General features: G+C 34.0%; 1 protein-coding gene across 3 annotated transcripts in view; it reads right to left on the bottom strand.

Moving 5' to 3' along the window:
* The window catches only part of Fas1 (fasciclin 1 Fas1 domain-containing), a 380,856-nt gene that overhangs the window by 14,698 nt on the left and 340,766 nt on the right, over positions 1-25,392 (bottom strand). For 2 of the 3 annotated variants that reach the window (XM_072003874.1, XM_072003876.1), the window contains exons 8-9: positions 6,458-6,700; positions 4,725-4,754 (exon numbers count right to left, since the gene is read on the bottom strand). In XM_072003874.1, the coding sequence (XP_071859975.1) occupies positions 4,725-4,754; positions 6,458-6,700 (273 nt within the window). The remainder of the gene's footprint in view (positions 1-4,724; positions 4,755-6,457; positions 6,701-25,392) is intronic. The other variant, XM_072003875.1, reaches the window with a different exon arrangement.

Below are 25,392 nucleotides of genomic sequence, written 5' to 3' on the forward strand. Positions count from 1 at the left end.
CACACAAAGTAATTTTATAGATGTATTATACAAAACATTTTAATTAGATATATTATGATAATAAGACATGACTATGTGAGATACCAAAATTTGAAAGGAATCTGATCGCTAATGAAATTTCAAAATGTTTTCAATAATACGTATAATGTAGCCATAAGAAGTTTCTTTCGTAGATTACTGTATGGGAAATAATGTACTTCTGATTCGTAAGAAAATTTATAAGAAATAAGAAATATTGGAAACATAAGTGACGTATAAAATCAGTGACTTCATACAAGGAAAAAGAGTAAAATTCTCCATATTGACAATAATTACCTTATCGATCGAATATTATGATTTGCTTTAACAGTAAACGGATCAAACTGTAAATAATACGAGATATAATAAAATTTGTATAGGATGACATTTGAACGGGATGATCCAGGGTATTATTCCGAATTCGCATGTTCCGTAAGTCGCGATATCTGTAGCTTGGCTAGCGACTGTCAAATTTGATCTGTGAATGCAATTACACGAAATCACCGATATAGCTAATTACGTTTGAATATCCATGCCTGAATCATTCAGTACGCTGATACGGAACGCTGCCTTTAATTATATCCCTCTGCCTGTTCGTAAATTAACATTCTATTGACGCGTACAAAGGTTTGATTTTCGTCTCGTCATCAATCGAATAATAGTACACGTTTGACAACAATTGCGTTGAATAACGATTGCGATCATCTAGAAAATCTTCGGAATATATAACTACAGATAAAAAACTAAAGATTATTATAACTCCGTAGTTGAGGGCCAGAGTAACTTTGCTGAAGATCTATCAAAACGAAAGAGATTATAATTGATAAGAAAATTGGCAGAAGATCTAGTATATAAATACGTTGTAAATACAAATGAGGAAGCAATTAACAAAATTTTAACCGATTCCTACGTATAATATATCTGCGTCTACGTAGTTGAAGCTAAGCGATAAAGTGATATACCCATAATTTTTTAAATGTATAATGATTAAAAATGTAGAAGACAAGTTGGCAGACAATTTGGTTATATAATAAGAGTCCGCTCATTTCTTTCTACCATGTATGATTTTTCGTTCAGTTAATAGAAGTTCGTGTTCATATAAGAGAATTCCACGTAACACGTGCTCTGAAGTACATAATAACGTTGCAAGCTCATATCGATTACGAAGCACGAGAGTGTGTCATATAATGCGCACTGCTATTGTTTACATCTTATTGTTAGACGTTCGTATAAGTGGATCGACGCTGGACGATGGTTCAGGTAACAGGACCTGAGCTAAAGTTCAATTAAATTAGGTGTTATTAAAATTTTGTTCATGTAAAAGGGAGTTACAGCGTACTTATAGGATGACCTAGATAGAGTCAGAGATTAATCCATCAATTCACAGAGACTGATAAGAAAGGCTGTGCAGAATGAAGGTCTCGGTGGACACATGGATTAATGTCCGAATGGGATTATGATAAAAGCCGAAACAGGCGTACTAATGCCGAGTCACTAATTGCCGGTTATTAAACAGCATCGACGCAGTAATGCGCGCGATATTTATCAGCAACGCACCGAGCGAGCTGTCTCTCCCGATATTGACCCCGCCAGTTCTCGTTTACTGCCTACGGTGCTTGTATTAATTATTGTAAACAATGAGTAAATTGTTCTAATCGAGAGTAACGAGATTTCCCCGTGTAGCGTTAAAACTTCACGTCCGCCGTGATACATATCGGTTATTCGACGAATAAAATCCCGCATGACCGATAAATTGTTAAACTTCAAATATTTCAATATCGAAGTAGCGTATGGTACGGACGTTTTAATTTCAGAAAATTTTCCACCCAATTCTGGTTATTTCGATGTGACCATTTTCGAAGAAATAAATCTAGATGAAAGCAGAAATAACGACGAACTGTAGGACAAATACTTGGAATGGCTTTTAATAATTACTCTGCTAAAAGTGGAATTGAATAATGTAAATAGGCGAAAAAAATATTGCAAATGAAATATCATATCGATGTAACGTCGAATATAATCTGGTGTGAACTCATGTCACTCATATGACCTCAAAACATTACAAGCAGGTTTGACCTGCGGATGATTGATGTCTTAAGATATTAAAAAGTAGCTACACAATTGTTTTCGCTATAAAATGTGTTGTTTTAAATATTTGAGAAGGCTAGATAAGTAATAAAACTGTAATAAAAACTTTAAAAATAACTTTGGGGATCTTATACTTATCTTCTACATTTTAATGTTAATATTATCGCAAATTAAGTTAGAAAATTCTTTCACGCTATTATTATTTAAATAATAATACTTCGTATGGATAAAAACTAAAAAATAACATCGAAAACATAGCTTTACAAGAGCGCTATTCAGGATTATCATGGTAATTAGTATGGCGATCGGGAGAAACGTAAAATTCCCGAAATGTATATATATTTCACTTACGAGAGCGCTCCCATGAACAGAACTATAGTTCGAATCGTATTTTTCGCGGCATTTTTAGTCGTTTATTGTACCAACGAAGGTGCGATTTTTCATCCCGGATTTGCAAAACGCTTCTGTATTGCCCTATAAATTCATCCTGTAAACAAACGCGTAAACAAACTGCGAATTCGCGAACGATGCGCGATGAAAGAAATAAAGTCGCTTAAATTTATTCAAAGAGAGAGAAGTGAAACGTATGAATTTACGCGGGAATTATTCTTTTATGCAACTCCGTTGAGGATGTATCGTTTTAATTAAACGATTTTTGTTTCCTGTTCCTTCGTTTTCCTCGTTCATTTTTCTTGCTACATTGTAAAACATATTTTTCCACGTTTTCAGTAGGAACTGTCGTAACTCAATCGCGCGAAATAAAAAATCGTTTAATTATAGATCGAAGTCCAGTAGTTTTTTTTTTTTAAGCATCGTTTATTTAATATATGCGCACGTTCTTTCGTTTACAAAAATTCTTAATTAAAAAATTGTATATCAAGCGCACGTGTAACATGAAACGGAGATACGTTTTCAGGGGGAAACGATTATTGAAATGCAAGAAGTAGAGAAATAAAATTTTCCATCCTTGCCAATATTTATGATCCAAAATTTAATATTTTTTTTCGTGATAAGTATCTTTAAAGGAAAATCTAATATAGTGCATAAATTAATAAATTTTATAAATTCTATGAAAGTTCATAGACTGATAAATTTCATGGAAGTAAAATTTACTTTTACAGCTTAGATATAGGATTAAGGTAGTAAAGTCATTATTAAGTAGCGAATATTTTCTTTACAGAATTTCTTAAGAATTATCCTAAACGGTTATTTCATAACGATATTATTCGAGTTGTTTCGTCTACAAAAGCTTTTCTTTTTCGTAAGATCTTTGAAAACTTGCTTCATAAACGCATGTCCGAGAAATCCGTTTCTCCGTTATTCTTTACTTATTTCACTCGCAATAGAACTCAGGAAAATATTCGGTCAATAATATATAGAAACTTGCAATTACTGCGAATAACGTATACTATAACTCTGTATTTCGTTACAATATGAATTGTTCCAAGAGGATATTAATGATCATTCGCGTAATCTTCTGAACGATGATAGAGCGAGTGCTGATCGTACGTTAATCAGAAGTTTTGAGAAATGACGTTAAATGAAAACGAACTTTCTTAGTCGAATCCGATAAGAAGATTCCCGGTTTGCCTGGATTAATTTTAAGTGGATTGGAAGGTAAAAGTTTGACCAAGAGACTCCTAACGTCATAACAACGCACTTTAGGTTAGTCTTCTCTGAGTTTCCTCAAAGTTGACCAAGAACAGCTGTTAGTTTCTCAGCTGTTCATTATGAAGCAATGACTATGAAAAAGATTTTTCGCCGGATAACAAGAAGTTTCTATTCTTCAGCGTGTCTATTGTGTATTAATTAGAGATGGAAATAAATTTAAAAATAATGGCTATAACAATGACAAAGAAGTTAAATAACAAGAAGAAAATGAGAAAAAGCTAAATTAAAAATGTAAGCAAATAAATTTGAAGATATGTATCTTGCATTTTACAAGATTGTTTACTAATTTTTTAACGGTTTAAAATTCATTTAAAATGCTACTTGTCTTTATCGTTACGCATTAATATAGCAATATTTGACAGTACTTGTTGATATTATCACTGATTAGTATCCATTCCATATTCAAAATGAATTGTCTGCTTAAAGTACCTTTTCTAATCGTAAATGACATAATTCCAAACAAACTGAATATAAAATTTAGTAGATAATATTTAAATTATATTATGTTGAAAAAAACTGAAATATGAAATTATTATAAAATGAGTCATAGACGAAGAGAAATCAAAGAATAAAAATTATATTATCGAATAATACATCATAATTCATCCTTCAATGATCTCGAGTAGCCAATTCAGTTTGAAAAAGGAATTTTTGCATAGCTTCAAAGGTGTAAACGAGTAAGTCCAGTAGGAAAGCAAATACGAATAATCGAAATTCAATATAACGTAACTACGACTACGTGCCATGGAGTAAAATTTCGTTTCGAATAACAAGTGTTCCCACAGACTATAAATACAGTGTGTACAGCGATATTTCACAGAATGTGATTTCAAGTTGAGGTCAACATTGAGAAGTAAATGAAGGCAATTGCAAAAGGAGAAAAAGATGCAGAGAAAATTCATGAACAGTCTAACAAAAACATTGAAAGAGAATAAATGTGTAATTACCGCAAAGTGTGGCTTCCCGATCGAGGATTTCTTCAAACGAAAACAGAAAACCGAGAAATATTGAGTTAATCAATTTGTAATCACCGCACACGTGTGTAGAATCATAATTTCAATGAAAAAAACTGTAATATCGTCGTTTACAAACAAAATCGTTGCATCAAAATTGTTTGTGTTATTGGGGGAAAATTAATAAATAAACTCCTTGCCAATATTTTAGAACAATATGATAATGATTAGCAGTTGTAACTTGGTTGCAGAAAGTTTCGATTCGCTTCTAATAGTAACATTTTATAGAAACTTACTACTAATTATAATTTTAAAGAAATTATTATTTTATTGTTGATCATAATCTTTAAAAAGTCTAGCCAAACTCTTAGAAATCTTAGAATTTTTATAATATTAAAGTCGAATTCCGAATATCAAGAAATAAAAATCAGAATATTTTTTGTTCTAAATAATGTAGATTGACCTTCATTGATAAAGCTAGAATGGGAATGGATATTGAAAATTAAAAAGATATCTGATTCTGGTATTTGATCTAAAATCAATAGACGTTAGTCTATTAATAATTCTAAATAGAAGGAGAGATGTGGAATAGAAAACTGATATAATTATAATGAAATAAAAATGAAAAATTTATTTTAACATTTTTATCGATTTAGAGAAATTAATGGTCTTTATCTGCGATATCTTTAGGCCTGTACTATATTTCATAATTTTTGTAATTAATACTACGAAATAAAAAATATTTAAACTAAATCCCAGCTCACAGGATTCAGTGAATCGTATAATTCATGAATTTTTAGTATTAGTTATTTCAGGATTATAAGTGTTGAGGTTATTAGATGTATGTGAACAAAGGAACGCGTGGATAAATTGTAAGGTAGAAAAAATATTTTAATACTGAAGTGTAAATACAAGTCGGAATATAATTGAGCTGGTCCAGATCCGTACGCTAACAATGTTACCCTATGACTGAAAGCCCTGAAGCCATCGTCGCCTGTCTACAGTTTATGGTCTGTCTTGGTCCCAGTCTTTTGTCTCGGCTTCAGTGTTTGAGAAAACTAAAAGACTAGATGTAAAGTTTTCTTAGAAGTGGTGACCACTCCAACAATAAGGAAACTTAAGTATGCAAGGATAATTTTTCATAATACTGATTTGTTCCTTCGAATTCATTTAAAATACAATTAATAATTCGAAACTGAAGATAAAATTTAACAATGAAACGATGAACATCTTACTATAAGCTGTAAAACTTTGGCATGCAATCATTTCAATCAGTGAAATATTTGTATTTACAAAAGGGTGCTTATCAATTAACACATTCGCTGTAAAATTCAATGAAAAATAAACATGGTTAAGGATTATATTTTAATAGGAGCGAATGTATCAATCATTAAATAGAATAATAATTTCTAATATAAAATAGTTCTCATGTTTTCTCTATTTTCCATAAAACTACCCAACAAAATCTGCATCATGAAATCATTATTTTCTAACTTATTATCATTTCTCTAGAAATATATAAAACTTTCTTAAATTTCTAAAAGTTCGTAGCTCTATGTAACTTCCAATATTTTTCAATGTCTATATATTTCTTAGTATCCTTGCAGTATATATCTGAAAATATCCCAAATATTCCTAGACATTCGAAGCGATTCGAAACTTTCACTGATATCTTCGAGGACGGGCCCTACACTTTTCTTAGAAATTCGTCAAATTAGATCGCTCACCTGGCTGACGCTCTTGTTCTTGATTTTATCGAGTGGCAACCGTTCCTTCACATAGTGAAGATTCAGGATCTCTTTCACACGTTCCTTGTTCTGCAGAATCTTCTGTACACCAGGTTCCTCAAGAGCAGCGTTGCTGGGTGCGAACAGGGTGACATCACGAAGATGACTGATGGTGCTCATGATCTCCCCGCCAAAATCTCGGATAGTCTCGTAAAATTTATACACCGGCCCATCCTTCTTTTCCTGGATTTAAAGAAAATATTTCTGTTTATCGATAATCGACGAGAATCGTTAACAAAGAGAAAGAAATAAAATTGGGGAGAAACAAGGAATGATTAATTAGAACACTTAATCAAAGAACATAGAAAATTTCGATGTTTTGGTGGCGAAATTTGCGAAGAGAGTTGCTCTCATTTTTTGGTCTTTTTTCAAGATTGTTACTTTGTTACTTGTCTTGATTCATCGACTTTTGATTAATTCTTGATTAAAACGGTGTACGAAAGGGAAGGACTATATTTTCGTAATAAATACAAAAGGCCTTGTTGTTAAAAACATTCTTCTGTTCAATAATAAATGAAGAAGTGACCATTTTACTTCCTCTCTACCGTTTTTAATTGCATGCAAAGCGAGTCGAATATAATTAACTTCGCATACTTCGCTGTACGAGAATGACAAATAAAATTTATTCGCTGAGGACGAGGGGAGATATTGAAACGCAGAAACGAAGCTTCAAGCTTTTGTCGAATGTTTAATAACCCGGGTTTGTTTTTAAAGGTTATGAAAAAAGGATTGGACATTGGGGAAGGGATAAAAATAAAACAGACAGGATCCAACAAAAGTTCAAGGTATGTTTGCTGAGGTACCAAAATTGATTAAGGAGAACACTGTCGATGAGATATCCCGAGATACGAGGCAGCGTTATAAAGATACGATTTCACTCGGATTTATCGAACGGATTCGATATCAAAATTAATAAACGCTGCGTAAAATGATTCACGCAGACGAATGATAAGATTAGGTCACATCTCTTTCCTTATTCAAGCCAGGAGAAACGGCGGAAAAGAGCTGATTTTATTTTTTCTGATATACATACGTACGTGATATATCTCATACAATTGAGAAGCTTCTTGTTTCGGTGATAGATTGTAAATGGACAAAGAAAAAGGAATTTTGTGATAAAGGAAAACATCAAAAAATGTGGAACAAAGATCTATGTTCGTGTAATTGTAATTCCTTCTTGACGAATGAAGGATTGGATTTAATTTTAAATTCAAATATCTAAATTCTTCGAATATTATAATCCCAATTGAAAATTCTCACCGATATTTTCAATGTAATATTTCATCATAGCATTACGTTCTTCCCAACAATACCATTCATTACATCCTATCCTAACAATTTATTGAATTCGATTAGGAAATAAGATACTACACTGGCTCCTATTTGGCCACGTATCCAAGTCACAAATTTAGATCAAAGATAGTATAAATAATCTAACAGAGATTAAAAAAGGTGTCAAAATAAAAGATCAACATAAATAGTATCGTCATCAATAGTAGTATCATCATAAAAGTATGTGCCATCTAAAATCGTTTATCACAAGTGCAATAGAAAATCGAAGTTTCTCTCCTACCGACCTCAAAATGATAACTTACAAGTTCAAATAGATTCAAATTCTTTATCGAGATATCTTGGAACCCCACCGATAAATATTTCCGTTTTACATCGTAAAAGTTAACAGTTAACATAAAATATACGAGAACTTCACATCTCCAAGTTCTTTTCTCTAGCTTCTTCACGAATTCCATTTTCCCCCGTCTAAATCATTACCAGAACTATATCGTTCCTCCTGATTCGATCGCTCTCACCGGAACACCGATTTTTCCTGGCTCTCAACGGGCAAAGAGTTACGACCTGTCGCGCGTAAATCAGCCGGCACGATCCAGAGAAGGTGGCGTTTACGTATCGCAACGCGTCTTTCAGCCTGGCGATCAAACGAAGCCGAGACGATGTGTGCGTGTGCGTACGCGGATGCACGCGACTCGTCGTGCCGATGGATCGTTAATTCTCTACAGGGACGTGGATATTCCTTTCGGCGTGGATCAAAGATTCCGCTAATTGATCGTCGATTCGCGACACGGGAAGCCCGCGGGACGGAAACGAACGTTGTTCGGGGCGTCGCGTCGCAACAGCGACGTCGACGTTTCTCTCTTCTTGTTGCTTTGTCCGTGCGTGGCCGTTTAATTTCGACCAAAAGAGGAAACGTGCACCAGTCTGGTAATTAACGAGCCGTTAATTGGCTGCACGTTGTTACCGATTCCGCTTTCGTTCCTCGTTTCTCGGTATCCATCGATCGAATTAAGCCTGACGCTAAACGAGTGATGGAACTTTCATGGAATTTTGCATCAACGACACTGTGCTATTTAACAAATTTATAATCTTAACGCAGCGGATATATTTAAATTTCATTTATTGTGACGAAATTTTCGTGAGTGCCAGGTTGAATGCATAACCTGACGTAAAATGTGGAATGTGAACATCTGTGAATGTGGAATCCTGTTATATAGACGAAAAATTATAGGCAATAGGGAAAATTAGAGAGTTTTTATTAAAATGGAATTCTACTGTATTGTAATACACACGAGGGGATAAAATCTTGCTATTGTAACAGTCTCGTATACGTTGTATTACTGGAAATATAAACATGTTAAATTACATAATACCATTTGATGTAAAATTAGAGATACTTGTCAGATTTAACTGATTTACATTTATAATAGTGGGATTTCACATCTCTGTGCATTGTACTATTATAAATATCCAGGTATATATAAAATTGTCGTATCATACATTGTTAAAGTGTCCAATAATGCTAAATTCCAATGACGTTGCATCGTTCGTTTGCATTGGGCGTGTTTCAGAAGGAAGAAAGTAAGAAAGAACAGGCAGATACACTGGCGTGAAAAAGTAGCTGATTATTTTTTGCAAAATTTCCTAAAAATTTAATGTATAATCTATCTTAATAATAGATAAGGTACTCGGTAGCACTTTAATATGACCTAGTTGGAAACGACATTTTTTAGTTTAGAAAGTAGATATATTTTTAAAAGAAGAGGTATTATCTACGAAGTTTTGGAAAAAGGATACAAATAACGCTATAACAATCAATATCCAAAAAATGTTTCAAGACAGGCGGTAGAAACAGACATTTAATTCAAAATCCAAGATAGTTTTCGAAATATGATACTGATTGAGATATATGTTAAAATTAAAACATTGATCGTATGCAAAAAATTTTAGTAAAAATAACTGGGTATGTTTTTTAAATAAAGGCTATTTTTATATCTAACACTAGTTGAAACATCTTTAATTTTATTCTTTGAAAAGAAAGTGTAAAATTTGTCAAACCAGAGGCTTTTACACGCCACTGCTATCGACTTTCAATTTTCTTTTAGTACAGACCAGCCGAGAAAAAATATTTAAGATCAGAACATCGATATTATAATTTAACATGCAATTTATGGTTGCCAAAAAGGCGGTGTGAAACCAGAAAAGTGTTAGTTTGAGTAACTGATTTTGTAGCTGGGATATAAAATTCGTGGAGGAGCTTAATTTCAAATACCCTTTAGATAAATGAATCATGCTACTTAAGGAAGGAGTTAGAGAGGATTATCCCACTCGATATGGTTCTTATACTGGGCTCGCTTAAATGCTTAGTAATTTAGAGGTTTGGTCAAGTATTTAATCCTTTTAGAGGGACAATTTTATTAGTCAATGCATATAGTGGAATAAATTAACGTTACTTCATGTGCAGCAATGCAATTCGTAGTAAAATGCAACACCCAAACATTCTTTGTGAATAAATTGTGTTTATTTGAAGAAATTTGAAGAAATTATTATATTGCATATATAATTTATATACTTTATCCATACAAAATAACTATTCCCATAAAAAATTATTAATGCAACAATGAATATTCCAATATAACTTTCTAAAAGAATTTATTTCGATATTTTTTTTACTTTTTAAATGAAGAATCATTTTATATACTTCTACTACACTAAATTATTTCTCAGAATCACCAATTACAACCTACATCTATATTAAAGCATTGCTTTTTGAAATTTTATGTAGGCTTTTTAACATTTCTTTCGCTTAGCCTGCGAAGCATGAAACGAACCTTAACACTACACTTTTCTCAATTTCCGTCTTAATCGAGGGGGACTCATTTAGCTGGTCTGTACTTTCTTCAGTTATTACATCCTCTGCAGATTTGCGGACGTTTCAGCTGACAGGGAACAACGAAAGGGAGTCTCAAATCAAACATTCACAGCGTAACGGACAAACGATATTGACAGAGGACCCGGGGAATAACAAAAGATGCTCAACTGGCTTTACTTGGCCAGACAGGAAATTCGTCAAATCAACATCGGCGAGCAGCATGATTTTAATAATAATACGATTCTACGTCTAAGGTATCTACAAAAAGATAAATAAACTAGAGAACCTGTTGCAAACAACCTCGAGCCTTTGACTTGAAACGAAAATGTGAAATCGGGGCAAAGAAAATTGAGAAATTGGCTCTTCGAAATTAAAACTTTTACCAATTGTTGAAAGGATGCTCGTTCTGCTGGAATTATTATATATCACGTATAGATTGTTTTTATATTTAGTAATTTAAGTTATTTCATCAATTGGGCTAAAAAGATGTCAATTTTCAGTTTAGAAACGAATAACTTATGAATATCTAGAAATTTTGTATAAGTGTACAAATACATTCAGCGGTGACTTTTAGTCATACACGAGAAGATTTTAATTACAAGTTTGATCTAATTACAAAGTGAATTAATTCGAATAAAGGAGCGGAAATCTTCCTGAAATGTTTCGCTCATTTGCTTCATTTAATTAACAGCCATGAAAATCGAGAAATGTTTGAAAGCTAGTTCCCTTTGTTATTTTTTGTGCTTCGATTTTGATAGCTTTAAGGAGCTTTTCATACTCGTCGCACAGCGTTAAATTCAATCAAACCGAGTTTCATTCGTTTCAATGCTCCAAAGTGTTAAAAATTAACATTCAAACGAGCCAATAAATCTTCAATCGTTTATATCTTTTTAACCGTTTTGGCTCATCATAGTCCCATATATTTATCACAATATGATATTAATTTCTAACTAATAATTAACTAATAAATACTATTAATTCATAGATAATCGGAATAAGTTAGGTTACTTCATTTTTGTACATTTAATTTTATTCTATATCTTATGCAATAAAAATTATTAATAGATTCTATCGTTTAGATATAGAGAAAAAAATTAAATTAAGCAATTTAACCTAAATTATTCCAGCCAACTACTCAAAGGTATAAATTAAGTATACTAAATAATCGAGCAGAACGAAACATCCTATCCTCGTTTCTCTCATAGGCGATTACGCTTTGATCGTAGTTGCTCTACTTGAAAAATAAATTCAAAAAGTTCAATCGCAGTAAGTACAGTCGGTTTTCAGAAAATCAACTACTCTCGTTGATCGGTAACAATAATTCAAATCCATTATTCGATTCGTCTTTCGTATTTATAAATTTAAAGCAACTTCCAACTATTAGAAACCGCATAATAAATCTGCCTTGATCAAAACAGCAGTTCAGATTATTCAAGATTTGAAGGTGGAAATCCATGAAATTATCTTAGAGAAATGTGTAACGTTGCACCAACCCTGTGATGTAGTATATGTAGTATATTACCGAGGTTGGCGGAACGTTTTCGAAAACACAGCAGAGTTTACACCCGAAAGCTTGGAACTGTCTGAACCGTAATAATTCCGGGTCTGTAAGAGCCTGGATTCTCAATATAACAGGCAATAGTGGGAACACAGAGAGATGTCTTGAGGTTGTTCGATTTCCCATCCGACTGTTCTTACAAGCACTCGCTACCTTCTCCACGTTTTCTTTAGAGAAACCAACAGAAGCTTTCGGTATACACGACTAGAGTTAATATATACGTATATATATGTATAACGATCTAGAATCGCTCATTCAACTTGTCGCAACGCAGTTCGTACGCGTTCCAAGTATATATATATATTTTTATTTTGAAACAAAGAGTTTTTTTTTGCGGGTGTCGTGTGTATTCGGTAGTCGTTGATGAGTTCATTTAATAAGTACTTACGATGCCCTATATGACATGCAGAGTCCAATAGAGACATGCAAAGCACCACAGAATAACATCATTGAGTCAATATAAAAGTAATAAACACATGTACACAATTGATAGAGAAAATTCGAATCGGCTATTTAAAACTTTTTCTTTTCACTCTTTTCTCTTTTTCATTGAGTCGAGTGAGAGTAAATGGGAATTTCCGCATTTTCCACTTGGTCTGGAAAGGAAATACTAATCTACCTTGTGTTTCTTCCTTCGAACAGCGTTAGTGGATATATATATATATGTGTGTGTTGTCCATTTTATTTGGACAGAGATCTGTGAACGTTAACGCGTTCAATCTGGCGTGGTTCAACCGTGAGCTGAACATTGTTCACGTATTTTTAGTTCTAGGGTGTTTCTAAGTTAGGAAGCGGTGTAAGTCTGATTAAGACTTGAAACACACTACCAAAATTGCATTAGAAACTCAATGCAATCTTGTAATTGAAATTTCACAAGCAGACGCGAACTAAACATTCTGTATCGCTTCAAGTATCTTGCAGCTCTAACAGCTTCTAAAATTTTAAGTTTCGTTCATTCGTAATCTGTAAAAAATACTGTACCTTGTAGACCATCGACAACTTCAGTTAGATATAACTAAACACTTTCGCACGTAAACAGAAGAATTCAAACAAGAAATGAAATCTGTATTAAAACTCGGGCACAATTAACTCATGTCACATTCACACGCCGGCTTGAACGCGTTAGAAATAAAACAAAGAAGGAAGTCAAATTTCATTAATAAACATACAGACTATCAATTAAATCGAATTAGGAAAGAAGAAACCGGTCAGACAAATTAGGGAAGACGTACAATGGCTTGCAAAAGTATTTGAGCTTCTTCAGATTGAAATTTTCCAAAAAACGATTTGAATAACGAAATTACGAAATTTCAAGTAGATTTCAGTAAACATGTTTGAGTAAACGAAAGTGCTTTCATTAAATTTTCCAAATATTCTCTTATTTTGCAAAAAAAAAAAAAAAGAAGAATTGGAGTCAAATATTCAAAATTATGAAAAGTCATCGAACTGCATAACTATTATCATGGTTACCAGGTGCTCGAATACTTTCGCGAGCTATTGTAGATCTGATCAAAATCGATCGACCCCTCGTCTCTCAAAGGAGAGGGGTCGTTGAATTATCAGCGATGTCCGGCGAATAATTGAAATTTTAATCGAATCGTTCGTTGTGTCGGTTTCGAGCGTGTTCGCGACGCGAACGAAAAGAAAGGAAAAAGGGAGAAAATGAAACTAAAAAAGGAAAAGAAACGATTATAGAATGATAGCGAACGACAGGGGTTACAGTGTAATTGCTCCCGTTTCTTTTGTCTTGCTTCGCTACAGGAGAACACCGCGCGTTAATGTTGGTGTAATAGAGATCGGACACATGGCCGATAGTAATTTAATATCGGCGTGCAATTAAACGCTCGGCTGCCGGTAATCGTGCCGATGAAAATCGTTATCGCGATAATAACCAGCACGATTAAATAGATTACTCGCCTTGTGCTTAGTAGTAGCAACGACACGGCGCTAATATCGTCGTCGCACGAAAATTACAGAAACTGGACGTCCAGCTGAAAATTTTTTCTCCCGCGTCGTTTCGAATAACGCGCGCGCGCGAAACCGCTTATCGAACGACGATTACTCACGGCCACGATTCTGTCGCGTTCTGCAACGTACAGTCGGTGGAAGAGATATGGCGTTGTCGTAAATTAAGCGAGGCGTGAACAAAGATACGCTTAAGTGGTTCGGATAAATTGAAATAAAAAGAAGACACAAAAAAAAAAAAAAAAGAAATGAAAGAAAACAATGGAAATATAGAAATTATATGGCAGTTCCTTGTATTGTTTGGGATTTGTCGAATGTTGTGATCAGATCTTGTTTATATCGTGCTGGGAATTAAAACAGTGGTAAACGGAATAATTTCTGTGTCGAATATGAAAATAATATTTCATTTGGCACTGAATTGAAAAATAATATTGACTCTTTGCGCGAGCAAACATTTATTTAAATTGTCTAAAGAATATTTGTTTAATTTGTTCGACAAATTAACTGAATATAATTCATACTAGAATGGAGGAAAAAACTGATATAAAGTGAATGATAATTTTTTACTTAAGAGATTGATAAATGGCACTAAGTTTAGAATTAAGTACGTAACGTTCGATGACAAGATATTTGTAAATTGAACTGTGTTTGATATGTCGTAATTCAGGGAACGCACAATCCAACATGGAAATTTTTTTCTCTATTAAATTCGTTTACTATTTTCACATTTTTTTTTTTTTTTCTTTTTGAGTGTGAACGTGTCGTTCGTGAACTATATCAAGTCGTGATGTTCACGGCCTAGTCACGCAAGGGGTAAAATCAATTTCTATTGGAGGAGAAATAGATATATAAAAAATTGTACCAAAAAGAGAAAAGCAAAAATAATTCTGAAACTATAAATAAAATTGGAAATTTTAGAAAGTTGCTAACAATATACGTATTTAAAAATGTTCCTTCTTGTAATCAGTAAAATATAATAATTGTGAAATTATGAATTAAAATAGTAAAAATTTAAATAACGCAAATAATCTATTTAGCAAAAATCCATTAAAGTCACCATACCACCTCTACCGACTATGTAAGAAATTTAAATGCTTTTTTAATATTTTAGTTGCTAAATACACATACAAACTTTTGTTATTATTTCATTTATGAATCATTTTTCTCTATATATAATTGTATTTTATTAATAAAAACTATAAAAATCTTGTATTTAATATCTGGAAAAATAACTTTCTTTGTTCGTGTTCTTCGACAACTCATCGACGTAACCCCTTACACTTCGTTCAGTACAAATTACAAAAAATAAAGTATTAAAAAAGGAATTTAAAACCAAAACTCATCTCAATTCCTAAATCCCGTGTTCAAGATTATCAAAAAACAACGTTCGATCAACAGTGGTCAAGTGGCCTTGAATACACTCTCGTTAAACATTCAATCTCTGCAAGAAACCCTAGAAACTGAATCAGATTAAACGCTATTTGTTCGATCGGCGTAAGATGTCTTCTTAGTCTGTAACTGTTCTATCATTTTTTACATTAACTGTTGCGGTCGAAGGTTTGTCACCCCGACGAAAAATCCTGTAAACAGTTGTATACCACATAAAAATATGATTACTTTCGAAGATCACATCGTAACCCCGTGGACGAGATCGGCCGAGTGACGATCAATCTTCTCGATAACATCGTTACTCTCGAAAAATTTTTCGCGTTACACGTACTCATGCGTAGATAGAAATTCGTTCGGACGTATAATATCCGGCATGGATTTAAAACGAGCAACCCGTAGCCGGAAAACGAATCTCAGATGCGGAATCGGCCTCTCGGGGACCGGAAAAACGTTTTAACTCGATGAAATCGCGTCACGATTGAGTTTTCCCTTTCTCGATCTTTGCGTCTTTTCAACGCCATTTCGACACAGTGTCAAAAACCGGAAACCGACAAGTGCACGAGAAATAAATTCACGAGAAAATGGTTGCAAGCATTCAGTTGCAAGAAGATGGCGCGTCGATCGACCGACATTTTCTCGTCCCGACATTTCGTGTTATTCGTATACAGATCGATCGTACTTCTTTCATTGGAAACGTCACGAATGTGATCTCGAAACGATATATATAAATCTTCGCTGAATTATTGATTCTTTCTTTCTTCTTTTTTCTTTTCTTTCTTTTTTTTTTTATTTCTTGTAAAGTAATAGAATTAAACTATGAATTATCTAACGTACTTTATGATAATAGTCTTACGTAGTCTATATTTAGCGATAGATCAGGCGTGATGAGATGATTTAAAAAGGTATGAATGGCAACAGCGTTCATGATATCGAATGCACTGATTCATGTCTCATGATATATCGTGGCTAATGCCGTTCTGTGAATGTCACGAGGGCTATGCTTCTCTATTCATGACTGTGTCGACGTACGATCTCCGCGATTCGTCGACTAAACACATCAGTGTACCGGTGCTCTCGTCCTTGGCAACATGCGACATTCAAAGGGAGCTAACAGTCAGTAGCTAGCAGTGCAACGTGCAGTGCATATTCTCGCTAGACACTGGCGATTTACAAGGAAGATTTCATTCACTCGACAAGTCATTTTATTCGTATCATTTCTTCAGATTGAATCTCGATTTTTAACCCTTTCTATTCGCGTTGCAAGCAGCAACAGATCCGAGATCCTAAGGGCACTTGGGTGTTGTGTTGGATCGTTCCTTAATCGAATATTCCGCATATAAGGTATTGGTACCGTGAGTGTAAAATTGGCCCTGTTGCAAGTCAGTTTTCTTTGTAATCTTTTTTAAGCAAAGGTAGAATTTTGTTTTCGTGCATTATATGATTCGATCATTGTTGTTTTTGTTAAAACTGCTTTAGAAAAAAGGAGAACTAGTTAAAATATAGATATAAGTAAATTTAGAATTACTGTAGAAATTTAAAAAATTTGAAGATTGATATCGTATCCTTTTGTTTAGTAAAGTTTTTATGCCCAAAATTATATCTCTGTTTCATTAGTATCGACAAGCTCGACTTGCAACGTTCCAGGTAATCTTGCACAGTATATATACAAAATGGAATATAGGAAATTATACTGAAATTATTATTCGACAAAGGGAATGTACTTTGAAGCGTCATAATTGATACTACAGTTCGGATCTACCATAAACTATCTATAAAAACGGGTTATATGTTTTATAGAAAAAAAGTAACTTGTAGTTGACAATTAAGTGCTATCTCCTAGACAGAAAAAGGTTGTCAAAATTGCGATCGTATGTAGGTAGATAATAGAAGGCAATGTACAAAGCGCGTGAGTAAAAAAGAAGGGGAGGAGATTAATGTGAGAAAAGTCTGTTTCAGCGAAGCAGAACTATACCGATCGCCAGATCGAAACTTATTCTCTTATTTATGGCTGGTTTGTGTTAAGAGGTTTGCCTTCACCAGCAAATCTTCCTTGCAAGAAACCACGGTGCATTTTTCAGGCAATAGCTAATAATTCATTCGAGCGCTGTTTCCAAATCACCAAAAAAGTAATATCGAACAAAATGGCCAATTGTCAACATTCTCATCATCGCTATCTAACACACTCGTTCTAAACTAGAATCATGAAGCAATGTTTCTAAAATCTCACTCTTCCTTCATCTATCCAGTAATATCTATCTTTTCTTTAATATTTTATATACTTCTTGGCACCTGAAATTTCTTCTATTCGTTTTACCGTTTCTCTTTAATGTTTTCGACGCTTATAATATCTTCAAAGAAACGCAGCTACGGACTGAAGTATAGGTCGAGTTGCAGTTTGTTTTTATTTTCGATTATGATGCATAGAATACGTTTTCAGAATTTCTAATGTACATACGAATTAAAATTTTCTCAATCTTTCGAAAGCAACATTTACATTCTATCCGCGAAAACATAGAGCCATGTATTCCTCACGCTTGACATACCAATCAATTCGTAAAATAATCTCCAAGTATTTAGTATCTTGCAACATAGAATCAAGTAAAGTCTTTCCAATCTCCTCAATTCTGGCCACAAAAACGTTTTAATTAACGCGACGAGATATACGGAATGAATAGCTTTTCACTAGAAAATTCAGCCGACAAATTGTTTTCTTTCATCATTAACATATCGAACGGAAGTCCTTCTTTGCAGAGAGTAAAAGAGAGAAAGAGAGAAGAATAAAGTGGGGAATACACGGGGTCCGGCACAATTACCAAATACTTCCCTTTTTTTTCTACGAACTTTTTTTCGGTGTATCGAGGAAGCGGCTAACGGCCGCAGAATGAACGGCTGCATCGAAATGAGATTTTTTCCCCGAGGCTTTTAAGCTACCCTTTTTCGCGGCAAGCAATAAAGCCCGCCGCTTCGTCACGTTGAAAACGCTTCTCTATCTTCTGCCGCGAACGATTTTCCTCCGTATCCCGTTTCTTCCTTTTCCCGTCTAGCGTGTGTGCATGCGCTCTTTTGTTTAGCTTTGCTTCATTTAATACACGCTCGTCGCGTACATTGACCGGACAACGTACTTAGATTCACCTTTGACGTTGTCAGCTCGAGTTCAGATTGCGTCGTTCAAAGATACGCGCTTTGACGTACTCCATAGAAACGCCTATGTATATTGATATATCGAACTCGATGAAATAATATGTTTGCAGATTTTACCAATTTCTTTTTACTTTAATGAAAATATTCATTTTTTTTCTACAAATTTCTTGTATTTTATCTTACGTATTAAGCTAAATTAAAATTAAAGTCGTCTTTTATCAACAAAACCAAGTAGAATTTATTTTAGATCAAACTTCGTTTTCATTGTATGAATTACACAACACCGAACACTTGCCTTTCTTTTGCCAACTTTCTTTCGTGTTTCTTTTGCCATTCAGTGAAACTTGTTAGGTAAAACGTAAACGAGAACAGAAAATACGGAACTCCACTTGTTAATTGTAAACGTGGACCGTGCCCAAACAACGAAATATTTGGCGGGTAGTGAATTTCAGCACACGATCGTCGACCGGTTGTTTTATCGGTCTATTCGTTGCAGAATTAATTTCCATTGCCGCGGGACAACTTTTAAATGAAGCTCTCCACGTTTCGTATACGGTTATTGGGATTCTTCACTTTGCTCGATATACAGTACGAATCGCAAGATATTATTGCCTGTTTTTTTTTTTTTTTTGTGAAGCAATTAATTGTCCGAGTATCATATTATAGTTTTTATGCTATATTTTAAGTTTATTTGTCTTCTATAAATTTATTTATTTTATGTATCTTTTATTTGATTTAATTTAGAAATTACATAGACATTATATTTTAATTGCCTTTTATTTCTTGTATTTATTATTCATTTTATTTTTATTTATTTGTGTTGTAATTTTGTTAATAGATCAACAAGAAATACTTCGTTGAATGATTTTATTTACTACTTGGATGGAGCTTTTGAATAATTGTTTAATATACATTCACCAATATTTTGTATAATTAGTATTTTTACTATAGGAACTATAAAAAATTTTCCAAATCATAAATCAAATAAATGTTTCAATGTTCTCTTTTTATCAGAATAATCAGATACAATAATCCATTATTGTTATTCATTATAATATTGAAAATGAATATTGAAAATTGCAATTTTAATTAATCCGTAATTAATTTAGTAGCAGAATGCATACACATTACTCCAATTAAATATCCTCTGAAATAAATCTAGCATCACATGTTATCTGTGACATCAAACAATACACGATTTAGTGTAAAAAATTATTGATGATCTTAATCGATATAAAACTCATTTCTGCAAAACGGGGAAAATGAAAGTAACATATCTACCACATAATATTTCTGTTTCAATAGAAAGATTACTTTTTATGAAATCATCCACATTTTATCTAAGGAGTCGATACTTTTATCTCGCTTCTTTTTTCACTTAAATCAAATATGTTGTCAACTGTATCATTCGTCGGGTATGTAAGTACATTATTCATGCTGCAGACTGTCAATAAACGCGAAATATATTTTCACAGTTTTCTATGCATCAAACCAGTGAAACAAAAAGACAAAACTTTCACTCGACTGGCACAAAAACGTTATGTTTTATCGTTGAATTTATGTTACAGTTACCACGCGCGTAGCTATTTGTATTTTAATCCGTGAAAAATAACGCTTCATCAGTGTCGCGTGAATTCTCGCGATATTGAAATGTTTCACGGGCAAGATAATATCTCGTCGACTTTCGTCTTCTTTTCTCAGAGATAGTGCCGACCGCGTGAGATTTTTACGAAAAGAAATACGGCCGCATTTACACCTGATGAAGTACTTTTCTCTCCTTGAAGAAGCTTGAAATTTATGAGTCTTGTTTGTGCAACGTTGTCTCTATTTTAGGGCGATATTCGCGACGATCTCTTTTCTCCTAGATTCGAACCGTGAACGCGTTACATTTCATTTCCTGGCGTGTTTATCGCGTGAGGGAAAACTCCCTACCTTTGTCGAAATTGATAAATTCGAAGCTTTACTACTGCTTACAACGATTTCCTGGAGAAATATCGAGTGCTATCGACGATGGTTGCGCTAGTTTTATTCTGTTTAGCGATTTGTTTAACTATACGTGCGGTAAAATTAATTTAGATTACGAACGGATTAGTTTGAAGATAAATAAAGTGCTATTTTTCTTCTTACGGCTTAATTAATTTCTAGGTTTACCAGAATTTATTGTGAGGGGGGAAAGTATCCATATCTGTAAGTATTCGTCCACTAATTGTAAGCTTTATTTTCATTCGAGTGGCTGCAATTAATTTTTTGAATTACTTTTGAGTGAAGATCTTTTGATTAATTTTCTGTTTCTTTGTTCTATTTCATTTTATAAGATACATCGTTTCTATGTAGCTCGTTATACTTCAGATTAATCACAGATAAAACACGTTTACAAAATTGTAACAAGGAATAACAACGAATATCAAGTAGAAGAATATTAATTTACCAGGTGTTGATTACTTAATACAGCAATTTGAACAAGGAAATACAGACAATCTTAGATTTACCTAAATTATGATGTTTTAAGAACGACATAGAAAAATCCAGAAAAATATAATAAAGTTGCTGAGAACAATTTCTACTAATAATTATTTCAATCCAATCGCGAATAATTAATCATAATCATTTTCATAGATAAATTTTGCTTTATCTTGCAAAGAGGAAAAATTATTTAAATGGATGAATACTTACAAATCGTACTTGTAAATCGTATTTGCAAGCGTACTCACAAATTTTTATCCTACTTATCCTACTCCTTCCTCTAAGGTAACCAGATTTCAATTAATGTCTTCTTTTTTATTTTGCGCATAAAACTGTTTCAAATCAACAAATTTTATCATATGTCAACGATATCCTTTATTTGTTATATCAATATCTATCGATGAAGACAATCACTATCAGTGGTAGCTTTTTATTCAATATCGAATACGAAGAGAAAAATGGAAATTTATTGACTATAGGATCACGTGTATCCGCGTCTGTTGGTTATCGAAGGATGTTGCAGTTGCGTGTCGGACCGTTCAATGTATTTGTCACATGTAACTGTAACACGCTTGAATTGCGTAATATGGACTTCGTCTGTACATTCGATATACAATTTTTTCAAATTTATCACGTTTTCAGTGTTCTTCTTTTGCTTCTAAATATCCACGACGACATAAATGAAAAGTTACTAGATGTACGGTAAAGCTCTGTGCTTTTATAAATGAAACGTACTTTCATTTTTATAAAATTACAATGAAACGAAAGCTGCAAGGAACTTATATAATTTAGAATAGATATTCCTTTTATACATTAAAAAAAAAAAAAAACACTCATTAGAGCGTCAGCTCTATCTGCTTCAATAGAAATACGTTAACAAATCTAACACTTCGACTTCGTCTTAAACGTAATTAAGTAACTTATTAATTGACGATTTTTTGCATTAAAAGTATTGCATTAAAAGTAGTTTGCAAGATGCAGATAACAGGTGGACCTGCTTCATCCACCGACGAGGTAACAATCTCAACTTCGTGTTCTCTAGTTCGCCAAAGACATCAATCGTGTGCATGTATTGTATGTACGTACGTGTGCACCAGCACAGAGCAGCGGGCAGTCATGCATCGGAACAAGCACGAAACAACGAATAAATCGAGCAAAACTGTTCCATAAAAATCCACAAGCCATCGTTACGCATTTACGGCTGCATTAACCGCTCTCCTTTTTGCCATGGTAGATTAGCCGTCGCGTTAGCGAATATTAACGAGAAAAAGCACGCTCGAATGTATCTGCAAAGCAGCTTTATACTATTCGACGTCTGTTCCTCGACTCGAAATTTTTCATTTCTACGAAATCTTCCGGAAACATATTAAACCAACGAATTAACAAATCTTTATCGCAAATGTTTTACTAACATCTTCAAACATTCGCAAACATTTGTTCGCTCATGTTTCACTTTTTCCAAAACTGAATCCCTCTTCTCATCTTCAATGTAAGAATAAGAGTGGAACCGCAAATATCTTCAAACTTCAATATTCCTTGGACAACATCATTTTGCACTCGAATATTTGACCATTCATACGTTTCCGGAAATTTTCGTTCGCTTCAAGACATATTATACGTAAGACACGAACCATCCATACATTGACTTCAATACATAGGTGTAAACGACGGTTGTTTTTCAAACGTCGAATATGGCAAGCATTCTACCATACAACTCGTGCACAACGATCATGCGAGAGGGACAAGCGTGAAGGGGCGAAAAGAAAGAGAAAACATTGCTCCGGAAGCGGATTCGAGCGATAGGGATCAGGCAGGCTTGTGTGCAACGGTGCATGGGGTGCATAGAGGACGTGCACGCGACTCGCTTCCACGATTTTCCACGTTTGAACGCCCGCCGTGCGATACTCTTTACCGAAACGAATGATGCACGACCGCGGGAAACCGAGAGCAATTCCAGCGAATGGCAGAGTCCTTCCGGTCTGCGAACTAGTTTCGCTAGGTGATCGAAACGAGACGAAAGTTCCCGCGAGAAGTTTCTCGTGGCTCGTGACCTATGCCGTACACTTTCCAATTGCTTCCGTCACGACAGACTTTTTCTTCCGCGAATATTTCTTCCGCGAGTTTTCGATATACTGGATGTTCCTACGATCGATCGTCGATATGTGAATTTTTTAACAGAAATTATTTGTTTGAAAGTATTTTTCGAGTATCTTTTAACAGAAATGTTAAATAAGTAAACTCAAACGAAAATTAAATTGGAGAATGCAATTACCAACATCAAAAGGAAACGAAAATTTAACATTTAAAACACATATATAGTATCCTCCTTTTCCTAAATCGTATATACAAATGTAAATTTTATTAGAATCGGTAAATAGTACGATCTTTTACTCGGCGAATCCAAAATTTTCCTCATTGTACGAGAACAACAATCGGCTTCTCAAGTTAAAAAAGAAAAAAAAAAAAGAAAAGAAAGAGCAAAAAGGATCATTCGAGTCAAAGAAACTGGACTGATTGATGCAAGAGTACGATCGATCGATAAACGAATAAATAGAAGGCGATAAGAGAACGAAGTAAATCAAAAGGAAAAGGAAAAAAACGGAAATACACCATGAACGGTCCGATTTGCACGGTGAACGCGGCCAGGGAGGAAAAAAGAAACGCGGCCGGAAAAATCGCATCGGCGCTGGCGACGCGGAAAAAAAGGGAGCGAAAAAAGCGCGATTCTAGCGGGCGTGGCGAGCAAAAAAGAACGACACACCGTGTATTGTGTAGAACGAGGCCGATGGTGGCGCTGCGGAAAGCGAAAAAGACAGGCAATGGCTTGCATAAAAACACTGACTATGAAATGCAAAATAAGCACACGCTCGTGCGTAGCCCGTGTTTCGCGTACGCGCCTGGAAATCGATACGATCGACCACATAGGGGTCCTGTCCGATTCGATTCTATTCTTTTCGTCCTTTGACGTTCGACCATCCCTCTTGGCTCGTTTGCTATCTGCTAAAGAGTCGCGCGATGATACGGAACATTAAAAAAAAAAAAAAAAAAGAAAGAAAAAGAGCAGTCAGACAGGACCAACGTATCGATTCTCTGTGTATTTTGTGGCGTGGTGCGTGTATCCATTTGTAACACTTTTAACGGAACGTTCCTCGTCGAGACGTAGAAATGGTTCTTTCTCCATTGATGGGAATAGGAGAGGGATTAAAGAGGTTTGAGAAATACGATAAAGTTTTGTCGAGTTTGACCTGTTCTATAATGGACATGGTGAATCCTGTTGTCTTTTATTCTGCAATTCTGTGCATAGGTTGGGGACTTAGATATGTTAATCACGAGAGAAATAAAAAGGAAATTTAAACGACTGAATGATGGAATTTTACTAATATAACAACTTCAAACTATGGCAAACTTGTGGTTCACACTAGAAATATGGTCGAGTTGCTGAATTTCTAGGGAGATGTTTTCATAGGGAAAAGAAAATTTATATAAATATTTCAGAAATAGTGGAAAAATGTTTACTAATTGTAAGTATACGAGATATCGTAATAGGTATTTTGTAATAAAAAAGTGAAGTAAAATTTGCAATGTCTTTGGTGGAACATAATAAAATCAAAATAATATGCAAAAATATAATCAATGTCTTTTATAATAGCTCTGAGAAAGTACCCTAATTATTATTAATAAAGCTATATTTTACTTATATTATGCAAATATATTCCTCTCATCGAAGCTTCACTGTTTTATTTCATAATAAAAAATCTATGCTAGAATTACCTTACCACCATTTATTACCTTACCTCTACAAAATTATAAATTACAAATTATCGTTCAAACTCAATTAAATTGTATCAAAAATTACAGCCATATATTCGCAATTGTAATTTCGATATTTTAAGGAGGTACATAAATGCAACAATTTTTCATAGGAAAAAGTTCTTTAATTCCACAATACCTATTATTTACCTAACCTTCCTTATCTCTCGTTCAAGGATGTCATATTAAAAAAAAGGGCGATAAAATAATTTCGATAGAATCGGGATATTCCACGGAACCATTTCTTTGTCTCGGACGATGAATCACGCTCGATCGCGAGGCGTGATGTTTTAGTGTACACATACGCAAGCGGATGCACTAAATGGAATAGATCGAGGGTGAGCGAAAAAATGTTGCGACTCGCTAGTAGGAAGCGCATGAAATAGT

The sequence above is a fragment of the Bombus fervidus genome, chromosome 5 (genome assembly GCF_041682495.2).
Source record: "Bombus fervidus isolate BK054 chromosome 5, iyBomFerv1, whole genome shotgun sequence".
NCBI classification, from domain to species: domain Eukaryota; kingdom Metazoa; phylum Arthropoda; class Insecta; order Hymenoptera; family Apidae; genus Bombus; species Bombus fervidus.